Source organism: Talpa europaea (genome assembly GCF_964194135.1).
Source record: "Talpa europaea genome assembly, chromosome: 13".
NCBI classification, from domain to species: Eukaryota; Metazoa; Chordata; class Mammalia; order Eulipotyphla; family Talpidae; genus Talpa; species Talpa europaea.
Window position 1 is genome coordinate 59,569,442 of NC_140080.1, and position 17,638 is coordinate 59,587,079.

At 35.7% G+C, this 17,638-nt stretch overlaps 1 protein-coding gene across 3 annotated transcripts in view; it reads left to right on the forward strand.

Annotated features, from left to right (window-relative positions):
* The window catches only part of GREB1L (GREB1 like retinoic acid receptor coactivator), a gene marked incomplete at both ends in the record, with an annotated part of 92,478 nt that overhangs the window by 40,545 nt on the left and 34,295 nt on the right, over positions 1–17,638 (forward strand). For all 3 annotated transcript variants that reach the window (XM_084252787.1, XM_084252788.1, XM_084252789.1), the window contains one exon: positions 1,440–1,637. In XM_084252787.1, the coding sequence (XP_084108913.1) occupies positions 1,440–1,637 (198 nt within the window). The remainder of the gene's footprint in view (positions 1–1,439; positions 1,638–17,638) is intronic.

Below are 17,638 nucleotides of genomic sequence, written 5' to 3' on the forward strand. Positions count from 1 at the left end.
TACAGGAAATAAAATTTTTTCACTTCTGGACCATATCTGTTAGTAAAGTCATCACCAAGATGATCTAAATGTGCTTATGCAGTTTTTGAATTATTGACACATTGGAATTTTAAAATTCTGAGAATACTTACAGATTTTTTGATTCCTTGTTTGTTTGTTTTTAAGCATCACTTAAAGATATTTTTAGAATTCCCCAAACTTCAAAATTTGCTAAGTAAGTTAAATTCTAAGAAGTTTCCCATCATATAAATATTTGTACCCACTCATCTAACCTGTGAATTGATAGAAATAACAGCCTAATTATTGGAAGACAGATTTATTTTTGGTTATTAATCTTTGTGGTAAAAACTGCACGGGCTACTATTAAAAGTTGCAGCTTTGGGCTTTTCTAATGGTTTCTCTCAGCCAGTAGGAGACCCACCTGTATAAATCTCCACACACTGTCAGGGTTCTGTGGTGGTGGGGCACTGTGATTACTGTCTTGCCTTGGCCGCATTGCAGTTTGATTTTAGAAAACCTTCATTAGCACAGGTTAATTGGCTCTTCAGTTGTACCAGTCGAACTTCCACATGTGTTCCTGATAAAAAGCAACACTTTACAGAAGTCTTGGCTGTTGCCTGCTCAGGTGTTTAAGCTGACTAAGCCTCTCTTTCATTGTGTGTGTGTATGCACGTACACAAGGATAAGAGAGATTGATTGCTTACTTATAACTTGTGATGAAAAGCTACTGGCATGTTTAGAGTATCTGGGCAATGTTCTTCTAATACGTCACCTGTTGAGTGGCCAGCTGGCCCTGTCATGAGTTAGGTCTCTTCAGATAGTACTGGCGTCAGCACTGGACTTGACCACAACCACCTAGACCTGCCAGGTCACAAGAACTGGCAGTCAAGTGGGAAGAAAGGTGAAGGTAGTGTCTCTGTGACCTATGAATGTTATGCAGCCATGGGGAGAAGAATTTCAAACTGTGTTGCAACTGATTTGCTAGAGAGGAACTGTTTACTGTAGCACATCCAGAAACGCTCAAAGGAACTCAGCATTGCCTCCTTCCCTGAACGGGGCTCAGGTACCTGACCTGTGCTGATATTCCTAAATAAAACTGGAAAATCTTTCTTTCCCTTTCCAGAGATGAGTCTTGTCTTCTTCTGCAGGAGTGGAGTCTGTCTCTCCCTTAGTGGGGGAAGGGTGCTGAGTTAGTAATTTATGAGACAATTATTTTTAAAATGGTACACTGTAAAATTACCACATCCACTCTTGAGCACATTCTTTCAAATAACTTTTTAAAAAAATTATTAAAATTTAATCCAGAGTGTGACTAGAAAATGAAATTCTTGGTGACAGAACATTACTTTGCCCTGTGGATATTATGTCTCCATGTGGATTCTTAGTGGCCATTATAGAAGTGAATTAATATTGTTCTTATGACTTTTTTTTTATCTTAGATTTAGATAATGAAACCTTCCAAATTTATCAACCGCAGCTAACAGTTGCCAGAAAACTCTTATCCCAGGTGTGTGCTATCGCAGATAGTGGTAGCCAGAGCCTGGATCTTGGCCACTTCAGCAAAGTAGACTTCATCATCATTGTCCCAAGATCAGAGGTTCTGGTCCAGCAAACTCTTCAAAGGATTCGACAATCAGGTATGAATGACCTTCAAAGATCTACCTAGATCCCACCTTAGATTCCCTCTGCCACCTTCTTTCTCTTAATCCAAATTTTATAGGACAGTTCCATCTTTTTTACATTTTAAAAAACCATAATATCACTTTAATAATTACTTCAAATTTATCTGCAAGTTTTCCCACAGTTTTCTCACCTTTTACCTCCTAATCAAAGATAAATTTACATGTATGTCTGTCTGATACTGTTATGTATCAGTGATGTCATCAGTAGACTAGAAACTGGTCACTCATTTATGAACAGAGATTATCTCAAGGTAAGGATAGCCCTGCATGGGATATGGGATCTATGCCCCATGAACTCCTATGGCTGGGAGAAGTCACATTCTCCTAGAGGCTTGCTGACATTTAGCACACTATCAATATATTTTTTATCCTAGAAACCAAAACACTATCCCCATGGCAACAACGAGAAGCCTCATTTAAAAAATACAAAGTTAGAATTTCTTCATTAAGAGAATATTTATAAAGGGACAAAAAATTTCCAGAAAATGTAGAAAGATATGAAGTAAAAATTCTAGAAGTCTGTGGTAAATATATCCCTTTAAACATATAATTTGCTTATAATTACAAAAGCAATTTGATAATTGGAACAATTGGAAAATGCTTGCCTTTGTAAACTAGATTTGAAAAATAAATTATAAATGTAGTTCTGATTACCTCAGCTGTGGGGAAAACAGGGTGGGGGGAGGGAGGAAGAGAGGAAAGAGAATTTTGACTGGAAGATGAGTGGTTTTGCCATAATAAAAATGTTTACTTTCAATATTTTTGAAAACAGATAGGAAACAGAAACACTCAAAATAGCTTCATAAGTGGTTTTTATGTTCCATACATACCATATGGTGTTCCTTAAATACTACATCACCTGGAGATCTTGTTAAAATGCAGATTCCCCTTTAGTGGAACTAGGCAAAGTCCAGATCCTGCATTTCTAATAAGCCACAGGGGATGCCCATGCTGTTGGTCAAGGACCACATTTTGAGCAACACGGCTCCAAAAGAAATCTTTCTTTGTTAGTTCCATGGCCATATGAGCTGACAATTGATTTTTCCCTCTTTAACATGCCTTAGTGACTGACTGACATGTGTAAAGTCTTTCCATGTCTTCTGGAGACCCAATTGCCTGGTTAACAGTGCAGTCTTCTTTTTAGCCTTTAAGATACTTAATGACAAGTTACAAAATGAGCTGTTGGAAATATTGATTTATAGGTGATTTATCAAACATCAAATGCCTTCTTTCACAGTTCTCCCAGAAACCAGAGTGAGTTTTTGGATCCCTCAGCTACTGGCTATTTCTGCTCTCCTCAGTTAAAGCAAATAGAATGACTTTAGCGGTACCAAGCAAGCACTAATAGATTTTTTTCTTATGGATTTTCCATATGGAGGGAGCACCTTCTCTTATAGGTATTTTATGTGCACCAGTCGACATTTGTGGCCTTTCTGAGTCTGTGATCTGATATCCCAAATCATGCTTGAGCAAACGCATCACAGCAGCTGTTTCAAGCAGTGAAGTCATCCATGGTCAGTGGCTCTCTGCAAAGCTTTTCCTGAAATAACCTCTTGGTGACCTGTACTTTCACCTTGCTTAACAAATGCAAGACTCTAAATAAAACCTTGCACTTTTGACAGATGAAGAAATAGATGAAGAAAGGCCCTTCCTTTTTTCTTTACGGAGCCCTTAGATTTTTCTAAAGTGAGCATTTGAAGATTATAATTCCTCAGATAGATAACAGAATTTGACTAGTTACATAAGCTTCAAATCCATAAAAGTCAATGTTAAGGACAGAAACATTGAACATTTTGAAAATTTGAGGCCAAGTATATTTCTAAAATTATATCTGGCATTGGCATACACTGAAATTTTTGCTCACAAACCAATCACTTCTGTATATTTAAAAGTAACTTTATTAATTTTTATTTTAGAAAAACATAGTCATGGAATTCTTTACTTAAAAAAATAAAAGAAACAAATTAGCAAATTTAAATATTTATAACCCCACCATTCAGGGGTATCCACTGTTAAAATCTGGGTGTTAACAAATAACTTAATGCCTTGCATTCCGAGGCTCTGTTCTCTGCCTGTATGTTTTTTTCACTTAGCATTATAGTATGCATATTTTCCCATGTCATTGTAAGCTTTTAGAAGCATTATTCCTGAATGTATAGTATTCCATATCATAAGAACACCAAAATTTATTTACTTTTATATTCAAATACCTTTGTATCCTTGAAACACATAACAATTGACAACAAAAGAGGAAGGACCATAGCATTAAAGTGTCCAGGACAAAGCAGGAGATGAACCACTAAAATAATTCCATAAAACAGAAAGTATTCTCAAGAAATCATCTGACTCTGTTTCCTCATTTTTCTTCCTGTGAATCAAGGAGAACTTTGTCTAAGCTCCCAGAGGGCAGTACCTTGAAGACAAGGACTGGTTTCTCATCTTGATGTGCCTAGTACCTAATTTAGTATCTCTCTGGTCTTGGCTCCAGTAGGTTTTCAACAAATATTTGATGGAGGAAGGGAAGTATCAGGCAGAAAGAAACAATGTCCAATTGTGGTGCTTTCTAGTGCCATTTACCTTGACCTAAAGGAAGCATTTCAACAGCCAGTCTGCCAGGAAAAGCACCAGTCAGTGAGAAGCAGCCAAGGCATGCAGAAAGGGCATGTCCTTGGCAGCCCATGTGTGGCTGAAAGAAAAAGGTGAAAATAGAAACCATCATGTTGTTGCAGACCCAGCAGTAAAGTGAAGCATTTGATACCTCAGTTCACATTCTAATTAAAGAATAGGAGAGAGAAAAAGGAAACCACAGAAAACATAATGGAAAGAATTTAAAAGTAAAATAAAAAGAAATGAAATGGGTTCCATGTTTTCAGGCTTACCAAAATGGATCTGTTGCTGCTGGAATGATCAGTAGAGAAGCAAACTAATTCTAGACTAGGAAATACCTTTATTTTAGTGTCATTTAAAAATTTTTAGTTTTTGTAGCAAAATTCTTCTAATTAAAGAGATCCAAAATTCTATTAATTAGAATAATAGAATACTGGTGTGATCAAAATGCAAGCCACATGAAATTCAAGGTGGGTGGGAGAGAAACTGGAAGGGCTGGTGACTATCCATATTTTCTTCCTCCCTCCCTGGAGTTGGGACCCCAAGGCAGTGGAAGCAGATCTGACAGTGTCCATTCAAGGCAGTTATCTCAAGCTCAGGAGAGTGACACAAATTTGGTGCATGATATATACCTTACTTTTAATTATATATAAAAGAACCAGGAAGACATTTTCCATTTGTTGCTATTAGATACATTATCCAGATGATTATCCAAATGGGTGTAAGGACATTTCAAGGCAGAGGTAAAGATTTGGAGGGGAAGTAAAGAGACAGAGGAAGGCATTTTCTTTTCTCCCCCCCCCCCACTTTCTAAAATATATTTTCCTACTCTCATTTTACTCCTTTGACCATCACCTAAAATTTAAGTAGAAGAAAAGATAGTATTTCTTGGTCAGTGACAAAGGTAGCAAATGATGGGATCACACGGATGAAAGTCCTAGAAAGCCACTCTATCCTGAGGTGTAATAAACACCAGGTCTAGTGCTGCTTCCCTCCTGATCCAAGCAAATAGCACAGTGGTATACACCTGCACAGACAAGTGTCACCAAATGCAGATTATACTGGGGGAGAACAGAAGGGAACCAGCTGGACCATCAGAAGACAAAGGCACTGCTAGTGCCATGGACACTGAAAGCAATTAGCAGGGTTTTAATCAGCTATTTTAATCCCCAGGTTATTAATTGGCTGAAAAGAGATTGTCAGGGGAACAATTAAAACAATGCCCATTGTTGTAATAATACTTAAAAACTCAGTATGATCTAATGATCCAATATTTTCTTTATTTTCATATCCTTTTATGCAGTAGAATGTTTTTGCCTACCAAAACTATGGAAAAATTGATTCAATCCACAGAGAAGATGAACAGCTAAAATTAGGAGTTAGTTTTTATTTTTCTTTGAGATAAGCTCCTTGATGGAAAGAGCAAGAGATAAAAAATAGAAATAAACACATTAGAAATAAAATTATTTATATAAAAAATGCTGTCCACTCCAAATAAAAGAGTAAAGAGGCTTTAAGATGAGTGCTGGGACATCTTTAATAATACCTGTGTAATTTGGATTTCCCTGATCCGTATCAGTTTTACTTGATATTCAAACTGATCAACTGCTTCTAATGATGGGTTCTGGCCACTCACTCAGTTTCCCCTCTTTCAGCCCGTGACATTGGTGCTCACAAGGTATTGTGAACTTGGTACTGTGTTCATGGGTTTTCATGGGGTTTTGCAACTTTGGGACCCTTAGACAGCTAAAAAATTGCTGACCCCCCTTTATACTTCTTAATGGAGTGACTTCAGAGGGCATGATGTGATTTTTCTCTAATCCTATAAAGGGATCACAGTCTAACACTCAATTTTTCCTTAAACACCTGAACCCTGTAGTTTTCAGTAGAGAAAAAGGGGGCACAAGTGGCTGCAATCCAGCTGCTTGGAGTCCTTGTCCATCCAAGAAGTATCCTCTACAGGGGCCTTTTGAGTGGGTTATTTCTGTGGAGGTTGTCTAGGATGGAGGTACCACATATGACAGCTCCCCAAGGTGTAGATTAATCACCTTTAGGGAGCTCAGTGATTTTCACCACTACTGGCTCTATTCTAGAAATCAGTGAGTCACAAAATGTTGTAAAAGAATTACTGGTGCCTCCTAAGTAACTACTCACATTAAAATTAAGATCTAGTATTTAGATGGCATTGTCTGAATCTCTCCATGCCAAATATTTTTATTGTGGAGTTGAAGAAATGTGACAGACTTGCTTGTTATTTATTAGTATATATATATTTTTATTTAATCCTGGAGATCTGTGATAAATAAATTATCAGGAAGACAAAAGGTAAGTTTTCTCAAACCAGCCATTTTTCAACATTCTGACCATTCTAAATCCATTCCTCTGAGCATATTTTTGAAAATCAAAACAAAATAAAAACAAACATGGATGCAAACCCAGAAACTAATCAAAAATTTTATGTATATGGGGTGGAAGAGATAGGGATGGGATGAATATAGCTTTTAATATAGTTTTTATATATTTATTGTTGGGGATAGTACTGATCATTTAAAAACTTTTATGTATATCACAGAATAGAGTGAGTAAAATTTTTAATGCTGAAAAACATGGTTCTTACTTGAAAGAAAGGAGCCTCAAATATGGAATGAGGGAAAGTAAGGAATATGCTTTTTAGATTTAAGTTGGAAATATAAGTATGAACTCATAATTTGAAAAAAAATTAAATATGCTTCCTAGTTCTGTCCACTGAAAGATCTTAAAAAACATGACCTCTTGGGGCTTCCCTGATGGCCTTGGAGTTCAGTCTGAGCACTATCACCACTGTAGCCTGTTTAATCTCTGACCAGGGAACTAACACACGCAGGGCACATCAGACCTCTCCTGTCTCATGCACTGCTCCCCTCAGCAGTGTATTTCAGTAAATGCACTTGTTCTGCTCCCCACTCTGTCTCTGGTGAATCCTCTCATACACACCCCCACCACCCACATCTCTGGCCTACACCTCACTTCTTGTATGCAAAAATAAATTAAAACAAAAAAAAAACAGTGACCTCTTAGTGTCAGTATACACAATTATCATCCAGATTTTGGCTTATAAATACCATTCCCTACTGTCCCAGTTCTGAAATGGAAACAGATGCCATGTTGTGCCAGAAAGCAGGAAAATATGCAAAATCGATGAGGACAAGTCAAAAGGTCATAACAGCCTGCTTGAATGGGGATTTTGCTGGCTACATTAGCTAATTTTGAATATCTAAGGAATGGTGGCAATGAATTATAATCTACAGAAGTTTTGTAAAACCTGTGAGTTCATAGTAATTCTGAAAAAAATTGAAAGGGTGGGGTAGCAAGTCCTTCTTTAATAAAGAGTACCAGATAATAAAAATGTGGGGATATTATCAAATTAGAAAATTCTTTTTTTTTTATTTTTTTTATAATTTTTTTTTTAAGATTTATTTATTTATTTATACAAGCACCGGGTACAGTCAGAAACGCGGGAGGGTGAGAGAATTCACCAGAGCCAGAGCGGGGAGCAGAGCAGGCAGAAGGACCGAAGTACACTGCTGAGGGGAGCAGCGGGCGGCAGGAGAGGTCTGTGCGCCATGCGGGACCCTCCTCCGGTGGCCGGGGAGCAGCCGGGGATCGAACCGGCACAGTGGAGGCTGCAGGCAGCTTCGCAACCCAGCGCTCAATCGCTGCGCCACCGGGGAGGCCCTAGAAAATTCTTATTTCCTATTACCAATGTAATTATTCATTCTGACAAGAATCATCCATAGATACTAACACCCTTGGGAAATGCCATTCAAGAACAAATATTTATTAAAAAAAAAAAAAAAAAAAAAAAAAGAACAAATATTTATACAGTCTCAAGGTATTCCACATATTAAAAATTATAAATAGGGTATAATATCTTTATACTTTTAAAAAATGTATTATTTTATTGAGGTAACAATGGCTTATAATATTGTACATAATTAAGGGGTATAGGCTCACCCTCTTCAGATGTAAGTTACTATACTACACCTAACACCTAAGCACATATGAGTGAAATCATCTGGTATTTCACTTGACATAATTCCCTGCAGTTCCATCTGTGTTGTCAAAAATGGCAAGATTTCATCTTTACCTCTAGCTGAGTAGTATTCTGTTGTGTATATATGCACCACATCTTTCTAATCCACTCATCTGTATTAGGCACTTAGGTTGTTTCCATAACTTCACTATTGTAAATAGTGTTGCAATGAACATAGAGGTGCATACATCTCTTTTAATTAATGTTCTTGCATTCTTCAGATATATTCCTAGGAGTGAAATTGCTGGGTCATATGGCAGATCTCATTTTAATATTTTAAGAAACCTCCATATTGTTTTCCATGGTGGGTGTGGTGAGGGTTCCTTTTATCTACAACCTTGACAACACTTGTTGTTTCTGGTGTTTTTGGCATGGGCCATGCTTGAGAGTGGGATCTCTTTGTAGTTTTCATTCACATTTCCCTGATAACCAGAGATATTGAACATTTTTTCATGTGCCTGTTGGTCATCTGTATGTATCTTTTGGAGGTATGTATATTTAGGTCTTCTGCCCAATTTTAAATTTGGTTTTAAATTTTCTATTTGTTGAGCTATATGAGTTCTTTTTAGATCTGGGATATTAGCCCCTTGTTGAATGTATGATGTACAGACATTTTCAATATATTCCCTGTTGAAAGCCCAGCTGGCTTCTTTGCAGAAATTGGCAAGCAGATCTTAAAATTTGTATGGAAATGAAGAATTAAGTTGGAAGACTTTCACTTCCCCATTTAAAGTTTAATATAAAGCTATAGTAGTAAAGACAGTGTGGTACTAGTGTAACTACATAGGTGAAAGTGAGAGAATTGAGAGTTAAAAAATAAATCTTCCTATTTATAGTCAATTGAATTTTGTACTCAGTGAAGAAAAAATTATTATTTCAACAAACAGTGCTAGAGCAACTAGATATCCACATGTGAAAGAATGAAGTTGAACCCCTATCTCACAAAATAAAGTGACTCAAAGTAGATTAAAGCCCTAAGTATAACAGCTATAACTTTAAAAATCTTAGAAGAAAATATAGGTATGGATCTTCCTGACTTCATACATTAAAAACATTTGTGCTTCAAAGGACACTTTCAAGAAAGTGAAAAGAGAACTCACAGAATAGGAGAAGTTATTTGCAGATCACATATCTGATAAAGGACTTGTGGCTATAATATTTAAAGATATATTACAACTCAATAATAAAAAGATAACTAGCCTAATTAAAATAGGGGTAAAAGATCTGAATGGGCATTTATCCAAAGAACATATACATATGACAAATGAGCACATGAATATATGCTCAACATCATTTTCCAACTGGAGAAATGGGGATCAAAACCATATCCTCTAGGCTGGCCAAAATCAGGCAGCCAATAATAAGTATTGCTGAAAACAGGGAGAAATCAGAACCTCATACACTGCTGATGATAATGTAAATGGCATCACCACTTTCAAAAATAGTCTGTCAGTTTCTCAAATGATTAAACAGTTACCGTATGATCCTGTAAATCCATGCCTAGGTAAGAAATGAGAAAGAAGTGAAAATATATCCACATGAAAACCTGTACACAAATTTTTTCATAGTAACAAAAATGAGGAAGCAATCCAAATGTCCACAAGCTTATGAGTGGATATATAAAAGGCAGTATATCCATACAATGGAATATTATTCAACAATAAAATAAATGAAATATTGATTCTAGCTACAACATGGATGAAATTTGAAAACATTATTCCTAGAAAAAGAAGACAGTCACAGAAGATCATATATTGTTATGATTAATTTATATTAATTTATATTAAATCACTTCATGTTAACAGAACACATGAAGTGATTGGTCAAAAAAGATAAACTCATGCAATTTGCAGCAACATCGATGGAGCTGGAAGGGACCATGCTCAGCGAAATAAGCCAGAAAGAAAAAAAGTAATAACAGATGGTCTCACTCATAGCAGGAATTTAGAAAACCTAAATAAGAGACCAGGAAAAAGACTAATTATAATAAAGTAAAAATCAAAATCAACAAGCAGCTATAAACCAGAGACACACTACAGGGTGGGAGGAGGGAGTAGGAGCAAAACAAGGGTGATGGGAATTGTATGGAGACTATAACCAAGATGAAAAAGCATACATTGTACAAAAATGAAAAATGATGTAAAAAATACATATAATAAAAAATAAATAATAATACAGTTTAAAAATGAACAATAAAAATTTTTTTAAAAGAATGAAAGTGATTGGTGATTGTCTAGGGTCGGGGGTATAAAGGAAACAGAGGTGATGGTTAAAGAATATGGCGTTTCATTTGGAGTTCAGGCAGGTGTTCTAAAATTGTGGTGATTGTTTTACAACTCTGTGAATATACTAAAATTGACATATATATTATAAATGGGTGCATTGTATGTGAAGTATATATCAATAAATCCATTAAAAATAGTAATTCATGTATATTCTTCATTAGCTCCCCTTCAAGTTAACAACTTAAAATTTACATAACTACCATATGAGTATCAAAACAAGATCCTGAAATAATAAAATTAACTAAAAAACCTCACCAGTCTTTCCCTTAATATTTTTCAGTATCAGGATCCAATTCAGGATCATACATTATATTCAGATGTTGTGTCCTCTTAATCTCCAATCTGTGACATTTCTTCAGTCTTTCTTTGTTTTTCAATGACCTTAACTTTTTGGGGGGAATACTAGCCTGTCGTTTAGTTAAGGTCTTACAACTGGGGAATGCTTTATGTTTTTGCACTATTAGATTGAAGTTGTGTGTTTTTGGTAAGAATACCACAAGTATGATATTGTGTCCTTCTTGGTGCGTCATGTCAGGAGTATATAACATTACTATGTTTAATTATTAGTAGTGTTAACCTTGATCATTCGATTAAAGTCTGACAGGTTTTTCCATTATGAAATTATTTTCCTTTTCACAATTGATAAAAGTCTTGGGGGGATGCTTTGAAACTATGTTAATATCCTATTTCTCCTTAAATCTTTAATCACTGCCTATGAGCACCTGTCAGTTAATCTTGCCTGTGAATTATTGTGGCATTTGGACATGGGGGTTTTGAATTTCTATCACTTTTCCACATTTATTAGTAGGAATTTATTAATTGAATTCTTCTGCAAGGAAAAGTTGTTCTCTCTTTATATCAACATGGGTCATGAAAATTTATCTTATTCTGTGGGTTGTTTCCAACAGTATTTGGGTGCTCAAAGTTTTCCAATTTTGGTCTTTAGGAACTCCTCCAGATAGGCTGTGATTTTTTTTAAGTCTTTATTTTTTTAGAAAAATTTTCTTTACAGCAAAATTGAGAAGGTTCAGAGATCTACCCTGTAACCGTTAGTCCCACATTATCAACCCTTATTATCAACATCCCCCAAAGTGGTATAATTGTTATAGCTGATGAACTTACATTGTTTGTGTTCTGTTAACATGCTACCGTCCCTTCATGTTCTTCAGTATTTTCTGGAACCACAGACATCCTTGGATTATTTTTAATATCCCTGCCCCAAACCTTGAACTAACACTCTTCTCCAGTGCATTCTGATTCCTCTTATTGGAGAATGGTATTTAGAAACCAAAATCTGAGTGCTAACTATGCTCATTGCTACTGAGTGCATATTTCTTACCTCTGTTTGTTAAGAAATATGCATATAGACCTCTGTCACTTAACAGAGGTAAGAAATATGCATATGGATATTAAATCCCATGTGCACATGGTTGCACATACATCTCTTTAATTTCATATCTATTTTTTAAAATATGAGTTCAGCTCATCCACTGTAGGCTGTGAATATAAGTTGGTACAGCTTTTACAGAAAAAGGGACGGAGATTAATAGAAAGAAATTCCATATAATCTAGCAATACCCATCCTAGATATTTACCCAAAGAATATGAAAACACTAAAACAAGATTTATGCACTCCTATGTTCATAGCTGCATTATTTACAATAGCCAAGATATGGAACCAACCTAAATGCCCATTTATAGATGACTGAATAAATAAATTATAGATATATGTTCAATGGAATACTACTCAGCTATTTTAAAAAATGAAATAATATCATTGGAACAAAATGGATCTTGAGGTGATTACGCTAAGCAAAATAAGTCAGAAAGTGAAAGACAGTTACCAGGTGGTTTCTACAGTTGTAGAATATAATAACCAAAGAAAACAAACTTAAAAAGAATAATTTATAGACTCAGTGAAAAATAGGATGCTTGGAGTGGGGGAGGGGGGATGGAAGGAGAGAGCAGGCAGTAGGGGAGGGGAAATGACTGGTATTGGCACTGGAGCTTTGATAGAGGGTGAATGAAGCATGTGCACATATGAAGTTATTAAGTTCTAATCTCAAAGTTATATAGTTGTGTAAATGATGGATCATGCAATAAAATTGGAAAAAAAACATGAGTTCATAGTGATAACCTCCAGTCCCATATGAACACCACAGGGTTCATTTCTCTTTTAGTCTTTTCCCCTTTCTTATTTGTAACTTCTTTCCCTGACAGGGAGAAACCTGGTCTTCATTATCTACACTAAATTTACTTCTTTGATTTTTTTTCCCCTAAAAGTCATACAATCACTAACCCATACTCCAGTGAGAAACAGATTTGCTAAAGTTTTTGTGAAAATAACAGTATCCAGCCCAAACACTGATTGTTTACTTTGGTGTGTTCTTTTTCATCCTCATCCCCTTCAGTATGGTTAAGTTAGTTTTCATTTGTTACTGTTTGGAAAGAATTGGCATGCCTCTCCCTACACCCACTCCATTCTTGGTTGATTTTGTTTGAATATTGCTATGTTCAAAGATACATAAAGTGATATATTCAAAGAAGAGTCTCTCCTTTTTTCCCTACTTTGTTCCCATTGTCCCGTTCTTTAAACGCCCTTTCTTATCCACCCTCCATAAGTAACCTCTTTTGTTTCTGGTTTATCCTTCCTGAATTTGCTTTACAGAAATGAGGAGATATGCATGTATTTTCTTCCATGGACGTCTTTCTTAGAACTGTCTTATTTTTTGTATTTTTATTCCATTTCATTGTGGCTTTAAATGTTTCCTGTATTATTAAAAATATTAAACATCTTTCCATAAGTTTATTAACCACTTAGGTTATTTCTAAAAAGATGCCTACTAAGGTTTTTTGTTCACCTTTCTCTTGGATTTGAGGAGTAATTTATGTATTCTGGATACTAATACATTGTTAGTAATGCTTGTTACAGGTTTGGGAGACTTGTTCCTTTGTTTATAGTGTCTTTGATGAATAGGAGTTCTTAAGTTTATCTATCCTTTGTCCTTTTGTACTTAAGAAATCCTTATGAGGTCATACAGTTACTCTCTAACATTGTCTTCTAAAAGTTTTAGAGTTTTACCTTTTACATTTAAGTTTTTAATCTATCAGGAATTTTTGCATGTATATCTATAAGACCTCATCTAATCTGTCTCTTCAGCACTATTTACTGAAGAGCCCATCCTTTTGCCATTGATCTGCAATGCAAGCTTTAGTATAAGTCAAATGGGATCATATGGGATCTATATCTGGTGTCTACTCTTGTGCCAAAACCACTCTATCTTATTAATAGAGCTCTATAATTTCTGTTCTCTGATTAGACAAATAGTTCTACCTTTTCTTCTTCAGGACTGTCTCAACTGTTTGCTATATATATATTTTTTTAAAGATTTATTTATTTATTTATTTATTTATTTATTTATTTATTTATTTATTTATTTATTTATTTATACAAGCACTGGGTACAGTCAGAACGCAGGAGGGTGAGAGATTTCACCAGGGCCAGAGCGGGGAACAAAACAGGAAGAAGGACTGAAGTACACTGCTGAGGGGAGCAGTGGGCACGGCAGGAGAGGTCTGCGCACCATGTGGGACCCTCGCTGGTGGCCCGGGAGTGAACCAGTGCTGCAGAGGCTGCGGGCAGCTTCACAGCCCAGCGCTCAACCGCTGCGCCACCAGGGGAGGCCCAGCTATATAAATTTTTAAACATTTTTTTCAAATTAAACCAAAACAAAGTTCTTAGAATTTTTATTGGAATCACATTATAGATAACTTTGTGGAGAATTTAATTCTAACTATCAATATATATTATGATGTAGCTCCATTTAGGTTTTCTTCAGTGTCATTTATAATAATGTCATCATTTTCTCCACAAAGATCTTATACAACTTTCATAAGATTTATTCCTAGAGACTTAATATTTTTTAAATTATTGTAAATGGTTATTTTTTTATTTTTTTTTAATTTTTTTAAGATTTATTTTATTATACAAGAGCTGGGGTACAGGCCAGATGCGCGGGAGGGTGAGAGGATTCACCAGAGACAGAGTGGGGAACAGAACAGGCAGACTGACAAAATACACTGCTGAGGGGAGCAACGGGCGAGACAGGAGAGGTCTGCTCGCCACGTGGATTACTCCGAGGCCAGCGGGGATTGAACCGCACTGCAGAGGTTGCGGACAGCTTTACAGCGCTGCGTTCAACCGCCTGGGCCACCAGGGAGGCCCCTAGTTATTTTTTAAATACATTTCTATTTGCAGTTGGCATATAGAAATGCAACTAGTTTTTATAAATTGATTTGAATCCATCAACAACTAAATTCTTATTTATTTGATTTAATCTATGGATTATTTAGTGTTTTCTATACAAGTGTATTTTTTTAATTTTTTTTATTTTTATATTCCCCATACAATTGCACCCCCCTTATTTTGACCCCAACCCTCCTTTCCCCGCCCCCCCCCATAGTGTGTCTCTGGTTTATAGTTGTTACAAGTGTATTATTAGTAAATGATAGATTTATTTCTTATTTTGCAGTTGTAAGTGAAAAAATCAAGATATACAATTACAAAATGTAAACTAGGTAACAAAATTTGCTTAGAAAAAAGACATGAAGGAATGCACAAAATGTTCACTGTGGCTTATTTTGAGTTAAAGGATTATGGATAAATTTTTTTAATATATCTCTATACTTTCCAGTTTTTCCAAGATGAGTATCTATCACTTTCATAACCAGGAAAGAAACAAAACTTAAAAATAAAAGCAAGTCTAAAACAAAATTTAAAGGTAAGGATGCTCTACAGAAATGCCCAGTTAGAAATAACACAATCAAGTACCTCTGATGTGCCTGCTTTCTACTTAAATTTACCACTGCTGAGCTAGCTGGCTGTATTAGTTATAGACTAATATACCCTGTTATTACTAAGAAAAACCCCTCTTAGATTCATGGAATTTGTCTTTCCATTAAAGGAACGAATGAAATTCACATGTTAAGATCCTTATTTCACTTGTTTTTAAATGTAGTAAATTCTTTTTTTTTAAAGATTCATCTATTTATGCATACAAGAACTGGGGCACAGGTCAGAGGTGCAGGAGGTGAGCGGACCCACCAGAGACAGAGTGGGGAGCAGAACAGGCAGATTGACCAAAGTACACTGCTGAGGGGAACAGCAGGCGAGTCAGGAGAGGTCTTCTGTGCCATGTGGGTATCTCCCTGGCTGGGAATGAACTCATGCTGCAGTGGCTGCAGATAGCTTCATAGGTTGTATCTTAACCCCTTGTGCCAGCAGGGAGGCCCAAATATAGTAAATTCTTAATTATCCATAAGTTATATATTTTTCTCTTTATTTATGGCCTTACTAGGATGTCCTTAATTAATATACCCCAGAGATAATAGATCCTGTCTCTGTACTTCTAGTTACCTCTTCCACCTCATAGTACTTCATTTCCCTTGGCAAAATTATCTGTCTTCTCCATCATAAGATCCATGAAATTAAGATCTTTGTCCTGTTCTTCTGTGTATCCTCAGATCTAGCACATACCTGATACACATGCTCAATAAATTACTATCAAATGTTAAATGAAATTAAAGTGCAATCAACTTTCAAAAAAATCATAATACCAGTCAAATGTAATGTTTACTTGATTGTTTTTACAACTACTCATTACATTTGACTACATTTAGTTGGAAATTGAAAACAATGTCTGAGGAAAGACTCCTAATGAAAAATATTTGGAAGCAAAGTTAACTTTCTTTGCACCTTCTCTGGGACTATGAAATCTTCATATACTGTAACATTTTTTTCTTTTATTCTATTTAGAGCTATGTATTAGCATTTATAGATCCTAATTGCATATAATTAATTAAGCTGGTTTTATATTTTTTAAAGTTAAATGTAATACTAACTAAGTCAACTTAGTTGATGAAACTAAGTCAACATCACTCATGAAAGTCTCTTCATTTTACTTATGATTTATTTTTTAATTTTAAATTTTGTATATAGTTGGGCCTGCTTGGTGTGGCTGATCTCAGAGGCTAAATAGATACCTTGAAGCCCTTGGAGTTCCAGGCTGGTTCTCAAGGACTATAATCTAAACCACAAATGTGACATATATACCCCCAAATCAGTCTTCTAGTTCCTTCTCCTGCTTAGAACATTGTGGACTTGAATCACAAGGCTCTTATCTCAGGAGGCTTAGCTGTCCCGCTGTGCAACTACTTATCTGTGGGAGAGCAGTGGGGTGTGTTTGCCCTTGTGTGTTTGGGGAGTTTTCAGGTATATTGAGATTTAATTGATGTAAAATGCTGTGTAATACAATGTGGAAATTTATACACATACACAGCTAGGTGTGGTGTCATGTGCCCTGGAGTCCCAGCTACTCAGGAGGCGGAGGCAGGAGGGTTGCTTAAGCCCAGGAGTCCTGAACTGTACTGTACTAAGCTGGTCTGGTGTCTGCACTAAATTTGACATCACGATGGTGACCTTAAGAGTGCACAACCACCAGATTGTCTAAGGAGGGGTAAACCTGCCCAGGTGTGAAACCAAGATGGTCAAAGCTCTGGTGCTGATCTGTTGATTCACACATATATTGCAAAAATGTCTACCACAAAAAGATTACTTAACACATCCTTCACCTTATATAATTACTGTCTTGGCTCTTCATTTTTAAGAGGATTTGATGTTTTAATTAGTTATACCAGTAACAGCTCCATATGCCTACAACTATCTTAGATGTTTTTATGTAGAGGAAATTTTATTGTATACAGAGATAGTGATACAGAAATAAAGTTAGTTTTTAACATTTTGAATATAGTGATCTTGAAATTTTCTGTTCTGTTCTATTAATTTAATATGTAATTTCGACATTCATTGGGCTTCCCGTACTACAGATAACATATAAAACTGTCACTTTAAAAAATGAATAAAATACTACCTAATACAATTTTAAAAATCTAGTTGTGGTGTATTTGGGTATTACATTTTACTTCCCTTTTTC